The sequence below is a fragment of the Cuculus canorus genome, chromosome 4 (genome assembly GCF_017976375.1).
Source record: "Cuculus canorus isolate bCucCan1 chromosome 4, bCucCan1.pri, whole genome shotgun sequence".
NCBI classification, from domain to species: Eukaryota; Metazoa; Chordata; class Aves; order Cuculiformes; family Cuculidae; genus Cuculus; species Cuculus canorus.
The window spans coordinates 46,770,577-46,789,073 of NC_071404.1; the positions used below are offsets into that span (position 1 = coordinate 46,770,577).

At 41.1% G+C, this 18,497-nt stretch overlaps 1 protein-coding gene across 11 annotated transcripts in view; it reads right to left on the reverse strand.

The window, feature by feature from the left end:
* TRIM2 (tripartite motif containing 2) overlaps positions 1-18,497 on the reverse strand; it is a 113,417-nt gene that overhangs the window by 35,668 nt on the left and 59,252 nt on the right. For 9 of the 11 annotated variants that reach the window (XM_054065324.1, XM_054065320.1, XM_054065325.1 and 6 more), the window contains 2 exons: positions 3,854-4,035; positions 1,488-1,725 (listed from right to left, as the gene is read on the reverse strand). In XM_054065324.1, the coding sequence (XP_053921299.1) occupies positions 1,488-1,725; positions 3,854-3,987 (372 nt within the window). In that variant the 5' untranslated portion in view covers positions 3,988-4,035. Of the gene's footprint in view, positions 1-1,487; positions 1,726-3,853; positions 4,036-8,639; positions 9,022-15,589; positions 15,731-18,497 lie in introns of those variants that run through there. The other 2 variants (XM_054065327.1, XM_054065319.1) reach the window with 2 other exon arrangements.

The window sequence follows — 18,497 nt, forward strand, 5'->3', positions numbered from 1 at the left end:
CCACAACAGAGGATGAGAGGGTGTGCACAAATGGAATAGGATACACACACGTATGGAAAATATGAATGGTGGGAATAAGAGACCAACTGGAAGGGAAAGTATCTAACCTACACAACCTGAGGAAGGCTAAGATACAAGCAGACAGGCAAGGAAATGAGAAATATCTGCACATCAGTTTCCATCTGCTTTTGATCAAAGATGTTCAAACCCAGCATGGCTGGAAAGACTGAATTAAAAAAAAAAAAACAACTTGTTTAAACAGAAACTTATTTCCAAGATAATACAAAGAAAATTTGGTAATATTTATATGAAATATATTTGATGCAAATCTTTCCCTTGACAGTAAAAATACAGTGGGTCTGACCCTGCCCAAAACAACACAAAAATTAATGGAGAGCGGATTCAATGCAGAATGACTGCTGGTTCTGCATAGGCATTCTCCTCCAGCTGCCACCTCAATTGTTTCTCATTCTGTAAAGCCCTCAGCAAAGCTGCTACGGGCCAGGAACCTGCCACTAAGTGGCCTCGCGCTGTGTACCCGTGAAGACAGCAAAAGCCCATTTCCTTAGTCATACCTAAGGTGCCAAGCACCTTGCCCTGCATACCCTGTGCATCAGCCAGACCCATCCGACCAGCCTCAAGCAGCTCACCCCAGAGCTTATCTCAGCTCCTCCCATCACAAGGACTAATGTGTGCACTTTAGCTTTCAATTTCCTAGCTCCACAGAGCTTTAAACCGGAGTCGCTCAGCCTGTCCCTAACCTCCCCAGATACGCTTACTGAAGCAAGAAGATATTCCCATCACATGCTACTCACCTTCTAAAAGGCATACTATGTTTCAAGACAAGGTAAGTGGGTTTGGTTTAAAGGACTTACAAATCCACTTATCCCTATAAAGAAGTTCTCAGAGAGGTACTAAGTGACACATTTTGAATTGCAAGAAAACCAGTTTTATCTAAGGACAGCCAAAGAATCATCAGCTGACAACGTGGAATGCAAAAGGAGTAACATCGTCATTTTGACTTTTTTTCTGAATTTCACAATCAAATAGCTCCTATCACAATTGCTGTATCAGAAAGGAAACTATGATTCATTTTAAGGAGAGTAAATAAAATGCAAAGAAAAACTAGAAATGTATTAATCAGTAACCACTACACACATGTAGTTATTGTACACATTAAAAACATTAAAAGAGTTATTCATTAATCAAAGTGTACAGCAAATCAGTTCTACAAGCCCACCTAATTCCAGCAGGTCAGTAAAGGAGAGGAAAAAATGAAATAATATCCCAACTACTTTAAAATGCTGCACTAAGAGCATTTGAGTTAATTCTAAGAATCACTTGTCCATTTTTTACATACTATGCAATTAAAAATCTAACGCGATTCCAATTCCTCCACTATAATTTTAGAACAAAACGTCCATAACAAACCAGACCAGTCAGCCTATATCAGTACCTGTACATATCACAGGAGTCATCTCACTTACATGTCCATCATGATTAGGGCAGGAGAGCGGTTTGCCCGCCACAACAGCGGTGACAGTCTCCAAGATGGAGGACTCTTCAATACTGTTTTCCGGCGTTCGTTGCAGGACATCCATCAGGTTGGTGATAAAGAAGTTGTTTTGAAGTGCAGAAACCCCTTTCTCTGGCAGAATGGATGTCTGGCGGCACACGGGGCAAGAAAGGGTTAAGCTATGGGCTGGAATGTAGTTCTGTAAGCACCTATGGGGAAGAGAGGTAGAAGGGGAGAGAGAGGCAAAGTATCATCAAAGAGGGGAAAAAAAAATCCCTTCACTTTAACAACTGGTTTGAAATAGTGCTACACCTACTTAGAAAAAGAAAGGTACATGACCAGGCATCAGAAGTAGAAGTGGTTATGAAAATTTCTTTCCTTTAAACTTTTTTTCCTTCTGCCACGTGAAAAAAAGTTCACTAAGCTGACATCATTATAAGGGTTATGTGCCTTTCATTGAGATATTTATGCAGAGTGGAACCATGTTTCCAGACATCTGCTGCATCCTGCTCACAGGATAGTAAAAATGATAAACTATTAAATAAAGTTCAACAGACATGAAGTTACTACATTAAATATTTGAATCTGTGTCTTTAACTGACTAACTGGTGGATGACCCTCATCTTTCTAAGAAAATTTAATAAAGGAGATTCTATTTGTGGGTTTAGTGTTTCAGAGCTAAAACCTGGTCTCAATGAAACCAATGGAATTTTTTCCATTTATTTCAATCAGGAAAGTTATTTGGTGGTCAGCCAGAATCAACAAGAGCTCCTTTACTACATAGAGTAACAAATCCTAGGTTATCACAGTTTATGTTAAAGGGAGTTTTGGAGGAGATTTTTGTTTGTGTTTGATTTATGTGAGCCTTAGGGAGGTGATTGTGTGCATTTATTTTTTTTTCAGAACAACTACATTTCATAGAATATAAACTTGACACAAAAGTTCTGTGATCAACAATATGCAGCAGAGTAGCCTAGGTGATTGTTAGTGCCACTTGTGGCCTTGAAAATCCAGTTAACAGCTGCTAGGCATGCAACATCCAACTGCGACTGGCAACTCAGTTTAGACCATAAGTATAGGAACTTCTGCAGCACGCAGTTCTTAAGGGGAGCAACGCTACACCAAATTCCTTGTGAGACGCCAGCCAAGAAAGCGTGACCTCGCACAGCTACACAGCTCTTATCCGCTTCCAAGGGCTTTGCTTGCACCACTCTTGATCCTACTCTGGCCGCTCTCCTCCTGACCTCCCTCAGGGCTCTGTGAAAGGAGAGCTCAGGCTTTGCACATCACTGGTGTACCGGTAGAGTTCTTCCAGCTTCTCTCCGTAACCAGATCAGCATAAGAAGATTACAGTGAAAACCAGAAGCTGACCTTAGGATTTACACATGAACTGAAGTCGAGAAACTTAATACATGGTAGTGAAAATCTTGACTTCACTGACTTCAGTGAGTATTTCAGTGCTGAATTCAGTAAAGTTTCCTGTTCTTATACAAATTACTAGTTCATCTGACGCATTTAAAGCTCCACAATTTTTCTTGCACTCCCTGCAAAATTAGATATGCATATCTCAATTCTAATTAATAGTTGGAAATCTCCTGAACTAAATATTCACACAAAATATCGTTTATTAAAATTCTACTGCCATTCAATATATAATCCAAAGAGTTGCATCTCATCATCAGATAAAGAACTGTAACCAATAATTCTTCAGTTAACTTTTTTGCAGATGCTTTATTTCCTCCACCATCTGATAAATAATATAACATTAAAGTATGACTATGCGCATTCAATTCATTCAGCTGAATACAGTAGAAGGCAGGTTGCTGTTTTATCACATCTCTTTTCAGAGAGTTTTTCCACTTCAGCCAACTAAGCTGCAGAATAATGAAGACATTTAATCACAGGTTATTAATAATGTATATATGTCTAACTGTGGGACATTAAAAGACAGGAAGATTATTTCTCTGCTTAGTAAATCAACAAAGAAAGGTTCTAATTGTTTCTAATTATAGGCTAATCAGTATAAATTTGAGGTCCAAATTCTGACTGCCATCACCTTTCACACTGTTGTAACTATATTCATTATTTTCATTTAATTTATTTTTTATTTACTCTTGCATAAAGGAAATGTATTCCAAATATTCCACTGTTGTCTCTTCTTCCTGCCTGCCACAAATAAGTGTTTTTCTACATGTCTGCCTCTCCAGCCTTCCCAGACTTTATCATGCCTTAATATGACCTTTACAAGTAAAAAGTCCCTGTCCACTAAAGGATGCATTGTTCCGTGCTTGTTGCATAACATAAATACCTAAATACCAGCATGAGGAAAGGACTTACTTCTCACAGAAAGTGTGCAGGCAGGGAAGTACTTTGGGGTTCTTGTAGCGGTCCAGGCATATGCTGCAAATCAGAAACTGCTTGTCAATCTGACGGACCACAGGACTTGGGATGTTGGAGCCTTCACTGGCCATCCTAGACCACTGACATATGGGTCCTGTTCCCTTCTACGCTGCGCAGTGCTGGGTTGGGGTGGGGAGAAGAAGAAAAGAAGAAAAATGGCTTTTAAATTCAACAAAATAACAAAATCAACAACTATTACACTCATGTTTCATCTATTTATTCCTCATTTATATTTCCATATAAAACCAGAGCAGCGAGTAAAGAATTAAACTTCTAAAATGGTTTATCTCTGATGAAAGCCTGGGAAACAGTGAACCAAGTGTACGAACGCTTCTGTCTGAGCAGGCATCCTGGAAAAGCATGTTGCCTGTGGACTGAAAGAGCTAGAGGGTTGTCTGGTTTTAAACAAATCCTACAAGAAAAATGTTCCTGTGCCGGTAGGTTCATCCAGTGCCAACAAACAGAATTTCTTATATATACACTATAGCTGGCAAAATGCTTTAATGGGACCTGCACCAGTGAGTCAAATGGCTGTATCACAGACAGAGTTTGAAAATTATTCACCTAACGATTTTTTCCCTTATCAGTGTCAGTATTGCCAGAGATATGGTAGGTTTGGAATCCAGAAAGCTCCCAAAAAGGAACCTCCAGAACCTGCCAGCCCCTGGGAAGCGAGTGGTCAAATTCTGCATCAGCAACAGCAATGAGGTAGGTGAAGTGAAGATCCTCAACATAAAACGAACTGAGCAAAGAAGAGGCAACTGATAGCTGCTGAGAATCAGCAAAGGCAGGGTAAAGGATACATGAAGCACATCCAAATAATATACGCAAGAAAAATGGCATTCTAGGCAGAACGAGTAGCACGAATCATGTTTCTAGGACTGAAGATTTTTCATAATCCTGGCATATAAAGCATGAAATAAAAGGGTAAGAAAAAAGCCTCCTGACTGACAGAATTAAAAATGGAGGTTAAAGGAACACCGGCAGGCTTGGAACACCTCCTGAGCTAGAACAAGTCGCAGGGAGAGAAAAACAGTTTCTTTTCAGCTGGAGGTACAGATTATAGCCAACTGAATTAATATGTGGGAAGAGAAGACAGGGAAGGAAAAGGAAGGAAGCAAGTCTGCTAAAATAATTTAGAAAAACCTGACAAGCAGATGCCCTGGCAGGGTGGCCCAGCAAAAATTCCACTCCATCTGCGTTCCTAGTGGCTGGAGCACTGGGAGACAGAGCTTCAGTCCCTGGAGAGTCAAGAGCAGCATCTCTGTCACAGCACTTTCCGCCAGTCCTTCCGCACCCACACCAGAACAGGAACTCCTCTTCCATGTGAGCAGTGAGGCGAGCCAGGTTCCTTCAGTGCAGGAACACTCCTGAGGTAATAACTTCTTCCCTAAACATTTCCTACCCTAGTTTTTAAGTCATCTCTTTCAGACAATTTGATATTTGGTTTGAGGGCAGTTCAGGCTTTCCAAGACAAAAATAACAAGCCCTCTGCCTCTGTGCTGATCATGTTCATTTAAAGGTCACTCGATTCCCTGATGATTTGCATGACCCATAGTATTTTATCAGCAGCATTGCATCAGATCTTCTTCCTGCACTGCACACACAGCACACTAATCTAGGAGAATCAAACTCGCACTCTTCTTCCTGAACTGTGTATTTAGCCATACAGGTATGGTTTACTTACTACATTCAGTAAGTGGCTATTTCTCGGATAATGACAGCGACTATGGAACATGCTGTACTGACTTCCCTGATAACAGGTTCCTGGGGAATCACCTTTGTGGTAGCAAGCACAACAGCATGAAGTTATTCACAATTAAAATACCCAATAGCAGTAAATGACATGTAATTTGATGCACAACACTTAGAGTGGGACCTTTTGTTTCCTTTTTTTCCAAGAAAGGGACATCTGCAAGGTTAAAATTGCTATAATATTTGTAAAATACAATATTTGTTTGCTGGCCGAAAGTGCACAATTCCCAAACTGATAATTTGTTTCACTTTTATAATTTCTTCCCTCATAAGAAGAAAAAATGTGAACATTACATAAACACAAACTATTTAAATGTCATCAATCATACACAAAAACCTTAGGAGATAAGTTAGGAACTCATATTATTTTTTAAAAGCTTGAGTTAAAATGGCATTGCAAGAAGTACACAGAAATATCCAGCTTTCACAAATGAGTGTAGGAAAAGTAGCCTATCAAATATGCATTAATGCATTCATGCATTTGATAGCGTAACATGCAGAACTTCAGTATATGTTACAAAAGAAAATTCAGCTCACCATCAATGCAGCTGTGTTTGCCTCCCACTCTCTCGACTCAAAATTTAAGGGCGGAGACCCCCCCAAAACCACAGAAGATAATCAGAAGCAGGAAGACTTCTTATCAAAAACACAGTTTCCAAACTGGAGGCCAATACATTATGAACAGCATTTTTTTTTTTTGTTATAGACTAAGTACAGACTATTAAAAAAACCCTGTATTTAAGATATGAAGAATAGGTCTCCAGTGAATGTTGTCTGTCATGTCATAGAAGTTCTCTAGCAATTAGATGTTTCCATCTTCCCTCCATCAAGTACAGCTGCACTAGACAATAGAGTTTATACAAGTAAAACTATTATTGCCTGAAAAATTTTGTATTGATTTCATCTGATCTTCATCTTAGTCTTTTACATTCCCCCATTGTCATTGCAAAATCAGATTATTTGTAGCATTTCATACACAAAGCTCCTGTCAGCCGTTTTAATTTTCAAATGTTCAGGCTTTAAGCTTTGTTAGTGAAAGAAACCATTAACAATTCAGAAATAAGTGCTTTTAATATTCAATACTTTGTCTGGAATACAGCAGGCCATGACTGTCATTTATGTTCCATGCTCATACAAAGCAGGTTTAAAACATGCACCTGAAAACAGAATTTACTCAGTACATTTCAAGCTTTGGTCATTACCTGGGAAAATTTCTTAGACAAGTGGTTCATTTAAAAAAGTTTTTTGAGTATGAAATTCCAAGATTCTGCAGCCTCCCAGATCCAACTCCACCTCTGATGCAATTTTGATGAATGTGACTTAGCTATGAGAAGGAAGATTGCCCGTTGACTCAATGAAAGCAACTGTAAACTCAAAGACTATTTGAGGAAAAGTTGGAGATTTTAGGTGATGCTTTTGAATTTTGCCAAAGATAGTATTTATTTTGATTTACAGCAGTGCTTGCAGCAGTTCCTCCAAACAGCAACATGCGTTTCAGGCGCATCATCATCAGTAGGAGATTTTGCAAATTAACACTATTTTTTACAAGAAAAACATTCTTTTTTGTAGTAGTAACTTCTGACCTCAGAAACTGCCAGAGTTCTGTGTGGACATACACTATCTCTCACAATCTAATAAAGAGCAGCTGAAGCATGAACTTTGAAAATAAGGCTGAGAATCATTTCCTCATATATTTACACTTCATAATTTAAACATGCAAAGCCAAAGGTTTGCTAAACATTGTACCAAACGACATAAAACCCCACCCATTTATCTATAAGGAACATACACTGGAAACCCAGTTAAGGTTTGCTAAATCAAGTGCAGAAAAAGGTTCTGAAATGTACAGCCTTTGTCATCCCTTTGAGGGTCAGGAATTATTATCCTTCCAGCCAGCCCAAAAGTAACACTGTTCTTTTTCCTTCTGCTTGGAGATAAGGCTATTGATTTTTCTTTCAAAATATACTATTCAGCAAAGAAAGGAGAAAACAATGGCTCTCTAAGCTAGTGGAAAGCCTTGCCCTGCTGCGTATGCACGCACGCCTTCAGGAACTAAAGCCAGGGTGCAGCCCCACCCTTATGAAAAGAACTCCCCGTAGTATTAGAAAAGGAAAAACACATTGTTAGGGTATAGCAAATACCAGTTCCAGAAGAGTTGTTTCAGCTAAATAGAGCCATGTTAATAGGAAAGTGCCCCCCTTTCTACAGGTATCTTTAAATGGGCTCTGAAATTGCTCAGTAGTTATCAAATTCTCTATTAGTTTCCATGGCTTGGCCAAGAAAAAGACATCGGGAAAACATAACTGTCTTTTCAGTTCCCGGGATTTACTCCTAAAAGAGCAGAATTCTCTGATGCTGATACACTGCTATCGTTGAACTCCACCCAGGCAGAGCTGCAACTAGCCTAAAAGTACAGCCTGAAGAGAACAAATCGCTCACAGCTTGTTCATCCTCCTCTTATCAATGGTATTCACAACCCAGAGGGTCTATTCATGTATTATGAATGAATAGGTTTCCATGGGCAACGTTTCCAAAGGAAGAGTTAGGCCTTAGGAGCCATAAGAAAGGGTGGGGAACCTCAATAATGTTGCTTCAGGGGTTGAGGGAGCTAGGGTTTAAAACTCCTTATAACAGATACATCTCCTATCCACAGTCTTTAGGAATAAAGAACAAGTTCAAGCCCATTTCTAGCAGCAGCCCCCAAATCAGCAGATACAAAACATACCAAGCAAATTAATATCATAACCGCCACACAGCCCACTTATGTAAAAGGCTTGATAAGCTAAATTTGCATTCCTTTCTCTCCCACTCCTGCAATCAGCTTGGTGCCTTGTTTAAAACACAGCAACCCTCTTCATTCTTACAGCATGCAGAAGCATAATGAACGATCAGGGTCCAACACAGAAGGAGCGATGCAGCAGCAGCCACCAGGAATAACAGAGAGCAAACCTGAGCATTTTAAACCTACCCATCTTTGTAGAAAAATAGCTTAATCAGTGCCGTGCTGAGGATAAAATCCTTGCAGGGACGGAGCTGCAGTTCCGCAGTAATCCAAACGAACAAACCATCATCTGTCAATATCTCAAGCCTCACGCATAAAACTGTTTAAGAATCCCTATCACAGCATAGTCATTTTTAGATGCACAACGGATTTTGTGCTCTGAGGAATGATGCTCCATTCCACGCAGAGAACAGGTGGAAAGAAAAATGGAAGAATAAGAGGAGGCCCAGTGAAGTCGTCATGAATTTTTTTTCCCCCAGGTCATTTACAAGTGGGAGACCCCTCCAGGATTCAAACCAATCAATCTTTATTTAGCACATCTTTTTCTCACTCAGCCTGTGTAGAAAGACTGCAGCAAATGGTGCAAAGGATTGTGGGATAGGGATGCAGCAGAGAGCTGCAACGAGATTCGCCGGGTTATTTTTTTTCCTCCCTACTCAGCAATCAGCTGTTTCGAGGCTCCGCGCAGGGCCATTGAATTTGGTCACCAGAATGTTATTACAGGATTAGCAGGCGGAGACAGCTACCACTGTGCATCTGGCATGTCAATGCAGTGAACAAATACATATGCAAATATTACTTGCAAATCGGAAAAAGGCTTTAACTCCGAAGGGGAGAGTAAATATTACGTAACATCCATTTCCAGGGCAGCCACCACAGATTAAATGAAAGCACTTCCATTCGTAAAGGGGATAAAGTTTAACACTTAATGATCCAACCTGATTTTTCCATGATTCGGAGTATTTCTTTGGAATGCAATTCTTCCCTGCTCCAACTTTCACCAACAACAAAGGACCCCACAAATGCTCTTTGTCTCTCCAGATGTTTAAATCAGAAGCAAAGAACCTCTACAGAAAGCTGTGCTACTGACACACAAACCAGCAACATTTTCTTCTACTACAGAGCTGCATAATTGACCCACCTCAAACTCGTCAAATATTTAAGGTGGCAATTAGCAAATTCATATTCAATGAATATGAGAATCAAAGCTCACAGTCTGTTTAACATTTGTACAAACATTAATACAAATATGTATTCTCTTAGTAAATCTATTTGCTTGCTTTTAAAAAATTAAAAATCACAGATCAATTCAGATTTCACTAGGCTATTACACCAAAGGAAACAAAAAGAAATATGATTTCTTGTATTTTTTCAGCTATGCAGAGAAGGTTGTTAAAAAGATGCTTGTGAATCTTTTCAGATTCACAGACAATACTGAAGTAAAGCAACATAGACTTAGCTTTGTCTTCCAGCTGGTGGTTTTTGCAGACAAGGTACTATTTGCATCTCTAAATACAGTGTATCTTTTCTTTTGGAAAAACAAATCCTATGCAAGTATTTGAGCTAACCAAGCCTAACAAAGCTCCCCATAAATAAAAGGACACAAAGGTCCATTTGCATCATGAAGAAAAAAATGTGGGGTTTAAATACTGTCTGTGCTACTCTGACTTAATTAGGACAGATACAGTTATTTTAGAAGTATAAAATGTTGTCCTATGCTCTTTAAGCACAGTTTCCAGAATATAATATTTATTCCATTCTTGGACTGATGAGGTAAAGAGTATTAATAATCATTTAGCATAACTGAAACGTAATCTAAATTCCTGTTGAAAACATAGATTCTGAATACATCATTTATTATACTTCCCACTTAGCAATGATTTAGCCAGATCAGTTTTATGCATCAGGCAGATCCAGCCTGGTTTCCCTGGGTAATGCCCACAGGGTGAAAGCATGTTGTAATCCAGTTTATAACCTGAAATGAAACATCAGGCAGCGTGTGTGCATGTTAGGATTTTCAGTGCTTGTGCCAAAATACTGATCCTCTGATTCCCTCAACATTTGCTGAACTCTGTCAGAGAGGAAGGACAAGGTATATTTCATTTTAGCTCCAACATTCAGCAGGTCAGAAGAAGCAGGCATCTGCACAGGAGGATTCATGACTTTAAAATGCCAGAGCTATCAGGCACATTTTTAGAGAGTGTTTTTTTACGTTTAGTTGGGGTTTTTCTGCTTTCTTTTTAAACTCTCTAGAGAACCCCCATTGCAAAGAGCAAGCAACATATTTCACTCCCACAACAAGGAGATACAAGGCCTTTTGTTTCTGCCATGGAACAAAGACATACTTAGAACAAAAACCAAGAGAGAATATTCAGCAGTGGCACCCCCAGAACTGAGGTGGAAGGCTCTTGGACAGAAGCATGCAGATACCACTTAGCTGCTTGCTTCTCCTTGCTCATTTCAAGCATCAAATTTACGTACACTAAACGAGAATGACAATTATTGCTCAAATTACTATTTCCATTTACAGTCAGTAGTAAGGACTACACACCCCTCAAATCGGAACCGATCCGGTAAAGTACCTCATGGCCAAAGGAGACTGCAGGAGTGACAACTGCAGACGCTCTCAAAGGGATCCACACTGCCAAATGAGAGATTGCTTCAAAGTGCAGTTTTCTTATAATGAACTCTGAGAAGCTGCCTGCTGACAATGATCTGATATCCTGCAAATAATCCTGCTTCTTCAATAAAAAAATGTGGTACTGTATCAAGGAAAATGAAAGAAAAGTCATAGCATTTCCCTTGAGGTTTCTGTTCTTACATGTTGAATGTTGATATGTGGGTTTCTTCTCCCTAGTGAAGAGGAAATGGATTCATAGCTCAGTGAGCAATCTTGCACTTTACCCCCATAGCAGTTACCACCATCCTGCTTCAAACAAGTTTATTGTACGTGTGTGCTTTTTAAGCTGAGAGATGGGAGGGTTCGTTGTTGTTGTGTGCTTGGTTTGGTTTGCTTTGGTTTTTGTTTTGGTTTGGTGTTTTGTATTTTTTTTTTAAAAAAATAGGCTACTTTCCCTCAGAAATTTGCTGTAGTCATCATCCTTGCTGACTTATTGGGGAATTAAGATCTTCTCAAGAAAAAAATATATAGCATGTACTATCTTTATAGTGCCATGGAAGGGTGGTCTAGCCCTTCTTATCATCCCCTGTAACTGTCATTGTTTTGGAATAATTTGTATTTTTCCCTGTTCCAAATATAACCTGAATTTACGTTCTTAGGGAGACCATAAATAGTAAGTTACCAAAAACCTCCACAGTTAATTAATTTTACTCAGAGGCAGACATTGGTATATCCTTTCCTAATATTAAATAAGTCATCCAAGCAGTCCAGGTTAAGATTAATGGTCTGCACCGAAGTCTCTACTATAAATTGACTGAAGGGAGAGTAGCCTAACTCAGCCTGCAGTACAAAAGACATTTTAAGGTCAGCAGAAAAAAAAATTATTGGGTTAGCTCAAACTAAATGGCCAACTAATATAGCCCTGTCAATTATGACTGGAAAATGAGAGGTGGGAGACACCAGAAATCAATTATCCAAAGCTGACATGCTGGGAATAAGAGCTACTTTGAGAACAAAAATATAGGAGAGGATGGGCTGTTAGAGCCATCACCCACCTCCACATCCTTAATTTGACCTTGGCACCTGAAAAGCAGGTAGGGTGAAAAAATCAAGCTCTCTCATTGTGGGACCATGCCCATGCTAGGAGTTATAAGGCCTTAGTCATATTGATGAGACAGAGGCAGTGGAGGCACCTTTACCTTTTCACACTGCATCTGCGCACTCATGCAGACCCAGCAGCTCCCACAGAGCAACTTCCAGCCCTGACCCCACATTTTCCAATAGCTCAGTCCATAGCTTACATGGGCTAGGAAGAGCCACAGGTACCACTGTGAGCTTGTAGCTAGAGGGCACATCTACCCCCCAAAAGAGCTCTGCTAGGTTCTGGTTCCTCCCGACTAGCCTGGAGCCACCATCATTCCTGCATCTTGTGATCCAGTGGAGCAGATGCTTCTCCATGAAGCTTATGACACAACACGTGCCTGGGAGGCAAAGAACTTGAAAGGGTTGCCGGGCATGTTATACTGGGCTGACAGAGACCTTCCCAGCACATCCAGAACCCATCCTCCCATGCCTTTGCCACCTTACTCTATTGCTTTCTGCCTTCTGCTTACACCTAGCCTAGCTCGCCAAGGTTGTAGCATTTGGGACAGCCTAGCCTCCCTGCTCAGCCAGCCCAAGCTTAGCTGATATGATTGCACTCCCTGCCTGTCATGTTGTTGCAAGTCAGGCAGCACCAAACACAAACTGTTTTTCTCCCCTGTGTGTTACTCTTTCTCTTTCCCTTTTTGGGTATTTGCCATTGAGGTGGCAGGGCCAGGCACTATGGTCAACAGAAACAAGCTCTGTATTTGGGGATTTCTTCCTCATCGCAATGGGTTCCACTTTCAGGACAAGTGTCAGATGTTGATATCATGAATTGGGGTTCTTTTAAAGCCACGGGAACAATAGGAAGAGAACTCACTGCTATACATGAAGCCTTGCTTAATAATTTTACAGGTTTAATGCTTTGTTCATTTTCCCTTCTTTCTTTCCTCAGTCTGTAATCAAAGCTTATAAGAGGCTGAACACCCGAAATACATGGATGGGCCTCCTAAGACATCAACATACTAATGCTTTATACTCTGATCTGTAGAGAAGAGTTATGACTGGCATCTAATACCGCTTTACCTTCTCTCTTCCCCTCCTCAGAGCTTTTGCCTCCCTCTGCAGTAGCCTTTCTCCACCACCTTTTGGTAGTGCAATAGCCCTGCCTTCCATCCCCACAAACCCTGTCTCTCAACTGTCCTTTCCTGGGATGGAGAGGGGACCTTTTTGTGGCTGCCCTGCACACACTGAAGGACAAGATCAAGGACACGGATCTGTTAGAGTAAGTCCAGAGGAGGTCCACATAGATGACCAGAAGGCTAGAACACCTCCCGTGTGAGGACAGGCTGAGAGATCTGGGCTTGTTTAGCCTAGAGAAGAGAAAGTTCCAGGGAGACCTTATAGCAGCCTTCCAGTGCTTTAAGGGGGCCTACAGGAAAGCTGAGGAGGGGCTCTTTATCAAGGAGTGCAGGGGTAGGATGAGGGGTAAGGGTTTTATGCTGAAAGAGGGGAGGTTTGGATTAGATATTAGGAAGAAATCCTTTTACTATGAGGGTGAGGCACTGGCACAGGTTGCCCAGGGAAGTCATGGCTGCCCCATCCCTGGAAGTGATCAAGGCCAGGTTGGATGGGGTTTTGAGCAGCCTGATCTAGTGGAAAGTGTCCCTGCCCATCGCAAGGGGGTTGGAACTGCATGATCCCTAAGGTCCCTTCCAACCCAAACCATTCTATAATTCTAAGACTGGCAGGTTAGATCTTGTGCAATCAACAGAGTCATCATTCAGCTGAGATTTGAACCTACTTTAAGACTGTCTGAGTTTTTTAGGACTTCATTTTGAATCAAGGCTTTGCACAATAAATTCCAGCACACTTGAAGCACACTGCATTTACTGCACGTGCAAGGACAACTTGAGTGCTTGCAGTTGAAGTCCAGGAATCTCCAACCAACTTGACAACATTTTCACAAATGAGACTTCAGAGAGAAGGGGTAGGAAGCTAGTAGAAAAGGGCACACCAAGGGAAATGATAGGATTAAACTGGCACGTATTACGTTAAATGACAGCCTCAGAGCTGTCATTTAGAGCCCTTTCCAAGTTCAATAAACTGTCATATTCTCAGGTGAGCTATTAAAAAAATGCACAGTGAGACAGGTACAAGTAGTTATTCCATGGCCTAGATGTTGTGCAGGGCTAAGTAATAGGATTTGAAATCATACATTGCTATCCAAAGCAGTGAGTTAGAGCACTTACACTGAAAAAAGACCCCTCCCCAATTAACTACCTAATGCTGTTAAAATCACCTTTACAACTGCACGTTTTTCACTCTCTAAGCACACCTACTTCGTTAATACTCACAGATCTCTGTTCAACCTTTAGAGACACACAGGCTCAAAAACCCCAAGCTGAACTGACAAGTAATTAAAACTGCACATCAAATCACTGTTGCTTACATAAACATCTGCTCTGAAATGCTACTTGAAATAAAAGTGCTCCATGGAGACTCCATACTAATCACTGTTAACCCCTCCGGGCCCAGGAAAACAGGCAGTACGAAGGAAAAACAGGAGGTTGAGCAGGAATCTATTTGGAAAGAAGGTCCCTGGCCTTTTCTGCATACTGTTAGATACAAGGTACACTGAAAAACACTCTAGGCATTTTCTTCAGAGTTGCTGAGCAATAGCAAGAAGAGTAAAAGCAAGTAGCAAGCGTTCAGTGCTTTCAGTACTGGGCTGTGTAGCGATGGTTGAACTGCCCCGAGGCCATCTCCTCCACTGCCTCCCAAGACACTTCTCTGGTCTGTCCCACTCTGCTTCTCCACCTGATCTTACAGTTCTGCAGCTTTTCTTTCAGGAAAGCCGATACACATCAGGTACTGGAGCTTAGTCATAAATTCTCTGTTGACCATTGCAAAGTAAAGTTGCTCTGCTTTCGTTTCCATTTACTTCAACAGGATTTTGTTAAACTAGTACAAAGTTCAATTCAGCAAGGGAGAAGGCAGGACCCAGCAATCACCACATGCCATGCAACTTCTTCACAAAATTAACTTAAGCACAGCCAGTCCTTTAGAATTTTTTGCTTGCATCCTTCAAAATCCCACTTCCCAGCAGACACAGCACATGGAAAATAAACCAGGAGAAAAAATACAGGTGTTTCACAGCAAGAAACAGCAGACAGAATCCAAGCGTTAAAAAAGTAAACAATGGAGGCAGAAAGCAAAGGCATTCACGTCTTTTTAGCCCACAGCAGATATGGTTTCAGCCAAAAACACACCTGGGAGAGAGACTAAGGAGGAGGGTGAAGGAAGAGCCCCTCTCCAGCCTCTAAGCAGGCCGAATTTAGGCTCACATCCTCCACAGCACTTCCATTGTTTAAAAGATGAAATCTTGGTTGCTGCACCTCCATGTTTACCTTAGCTTTTCTACCGTACCCACCTCATTTTCTAGCGCAGCGCACAGCAGCGATGATACCTTCTATGCCTGTTAAGCCTTCCTGTGAAGTGAAAGGTCTTTCAAAACCACAGTGATACATCCAAATATTTATGTCATCCTTGGATTCGTAGAAAAACTTGCGCAAGCATTAAGTGGCAGGCAGAGGTTTACCCAGGCAAGCTCTTTATGTTGGCAAAAACTCAACACTGAACTTTCACAGCAAGTAGGTAAACACATAGCTGCATACAGCAGGTAGTCTGGCAGCACCAGCGATAGTGAGAAACAATGTCAGGACAACCTTGGCAAAAGGAGCTCTGTGGGTTTTAACAGTGGTTGTAGGCACAGGAGCTGAACCGACCAAACAGTAACAAAAAGCCCCCTACAGCTCCCATGGGGAGCTCCAAGGGCACGGAGCCTGAGCATTGCTGGCTGCCACGTTGTGTCCTCCCCCTCCACATTCACAGAGTCACTCCATTTGACTAAGCGGTAGTCACCTCTGGCAGTTCAAAACTTGGAAACACCCAATGGCTGAACTTCACCCAGTAAACACGTCTTTCCAGTCTTCAGCAAGGACACTCGTTTGCTGATTGTGTGCCAGCGCTCCTATTTAAAGAATTGTTGTTATGGGAAAAAGCTGAAACCTTTCTAGAACAGAGATGAAGTACTCCCTTGTTTCTTGTGCCTTATCTGCAGAAATGCATTGATTACCATTCTGTGTTTCCACAGCAGAGTTTCACTACAGCCTCAGTAAGATGCAGTTATCTGACTGCGAAGCCTGCCATACCCCTGAGTGGGCTGCATCTCCAGACAGTCCCAGTAGCCCTTTCTGGGCCCACCAGACAGCCACACTGGCTCAGCCCAGGTTCTCCTCAAGCTTTTTTCTTGAGGTACAAGGTTTTATACCTGACAAAAGCTGCAAGTAGCAGCAGCGGTAAAAGGTGTCCGCTTATATCCTTCACCTCCAAAAACAACTTTCCTGAGCTCTTCCAGGTTCTCATCATGCGGGATAGGTTCAGGCTAGACGCCCAAGGCTCCTACAGGGGCATTGCCGGGCTGCTTGTAAGCAAATGCCCAGCGCTGATGTAGATCAGACTTGTGCAAAAATTATATTCCCAGAAGACTCTCATAAATATCTTTCCTCGTGAATATCAGTCTTTGTAATTGACATCACAACTTACAAAGCATAGCTAATGAAAGAGGAGGGAAGTTGAACCACTCATATGACACAATTTTAAGACATTCCCAAGCTGAACTGAGATACACTGTACATTCATGTCTATACGAATATACATCCATTTTGCTCTACAGGAAAACCAGTACATTTTGAAGTACACGAAAGGCAAATTAGGAGACAGTCTAGACAACAACAACAACCATGTGAATGCAGTTATATTTTTAAATTTAAAAAAGGACTTGGAAAAACCACTGGCATCAGAACAGCTAAGAGCAATATTGTCTTAAATCAGCCACATTATTGATAGGATTGTGGTAGCACCTGAAAATCTCTTCCAAATACCAGAATCTCACTGTGATAGCACCAGATACACACAACACAGACCCTATGCAAGCATAGATAACCCACGTCTTAATGCCTCACACAATTAAACTATTGCCATTTAACCATATCTGTGACATTAAGTACTTTTCCACACTAAGAAATTAATTTTCCTAGTCAGATATTAATATGGATTACCATTTTTGTAAAGAAAGAGGTGCAAGATAGTAGCTTAGCTTGATGAATCCTTTGCAGTAAAAGAATGGAAGCAGGTCTTAATCTGTGAGCAGATATCAGACGTACCTGAACCTTTCAAGGTAATCCTTGTGATGACTGTGACAAAGGTACCATGCTGTTACTGATATCAGTTATATGCAGTAATCAACAAAACCCATTAGAAGTGTATGTAACCCACTCTAGGCACTACTGTTAAAAGTAACTGAGAAATTCTAGTGGAAAACCAGTTACTAATAAGACTTAGAGATTCTACACTATCTCTGGTACTGAGCAACAACTCTAACACAGTGAGGGGATGTTAGGATGTATTTCAACTAACTTAAATGCTTTTGGAAGTCTGATGAAACAGCAGTCACTGGGTTTTTGGCAGCTTACATGTTATGAGCTGTGAAACCCATTGCCGCCATCCAAATTATAAGGCTAGGCTAGATTTACTTTTGATTTGATCCAGACAAACCTTCAAAAAGTGTAGACATCACAGGAACTGTCATAGTAGCCACTCCCTTTTGGTGCAGTGAATGGACATTAATGGCTCCACAGGGCTGTGTTTATCACTCCGCAGAGCCCTACCATTTTGGGTCATCAGGTGACAGGAATCTGTCAGACGGCTGCTTTAATACACTACTGTTCCATGATGAATGCCACTCGGAGCTACAGAGTGGCTTTAGCACATACACCCATTTTGAAGACGTACAAACAAAACACACAACAACGATTCAGATTAGTCTTCACCCCAAGCAGAGAATCCTTTCATAGTGAATACAATACTAACTTAGCATTTCTCCCCACTTCCTCCTACCTTTACAAATGTACTTTATCCTTAAACAAAAAAAGAGAGACTTCCAGTGATATTTCCTCAAGAGTGACATTTGTCTTGTTTCTCTGTAGAGGTAATCTGTAGTATTCTAAAAGCAATGTTCTAGAGCTTGGGGAAATCATGCCCTGATCACTGTCCTGGTTCTCCTCATTTCAAAGTTTGAAAGTTGTCCACCTTCCCCAACTGAGGTCACTCCAGAGGGCGTGCACTTTCTGAGTGCACCCTTTCTTTCTTGTGCCCTTCTACAAGAGCACATCCCAGAGATGAAACAATGATGGTTGTTCAGAGGATAAAGGCCACCATTCAGGAGAACAGTTAAAAATTCAGCCCAAAAGTTAAACATGGGAAGAAGCCCTCCTGCT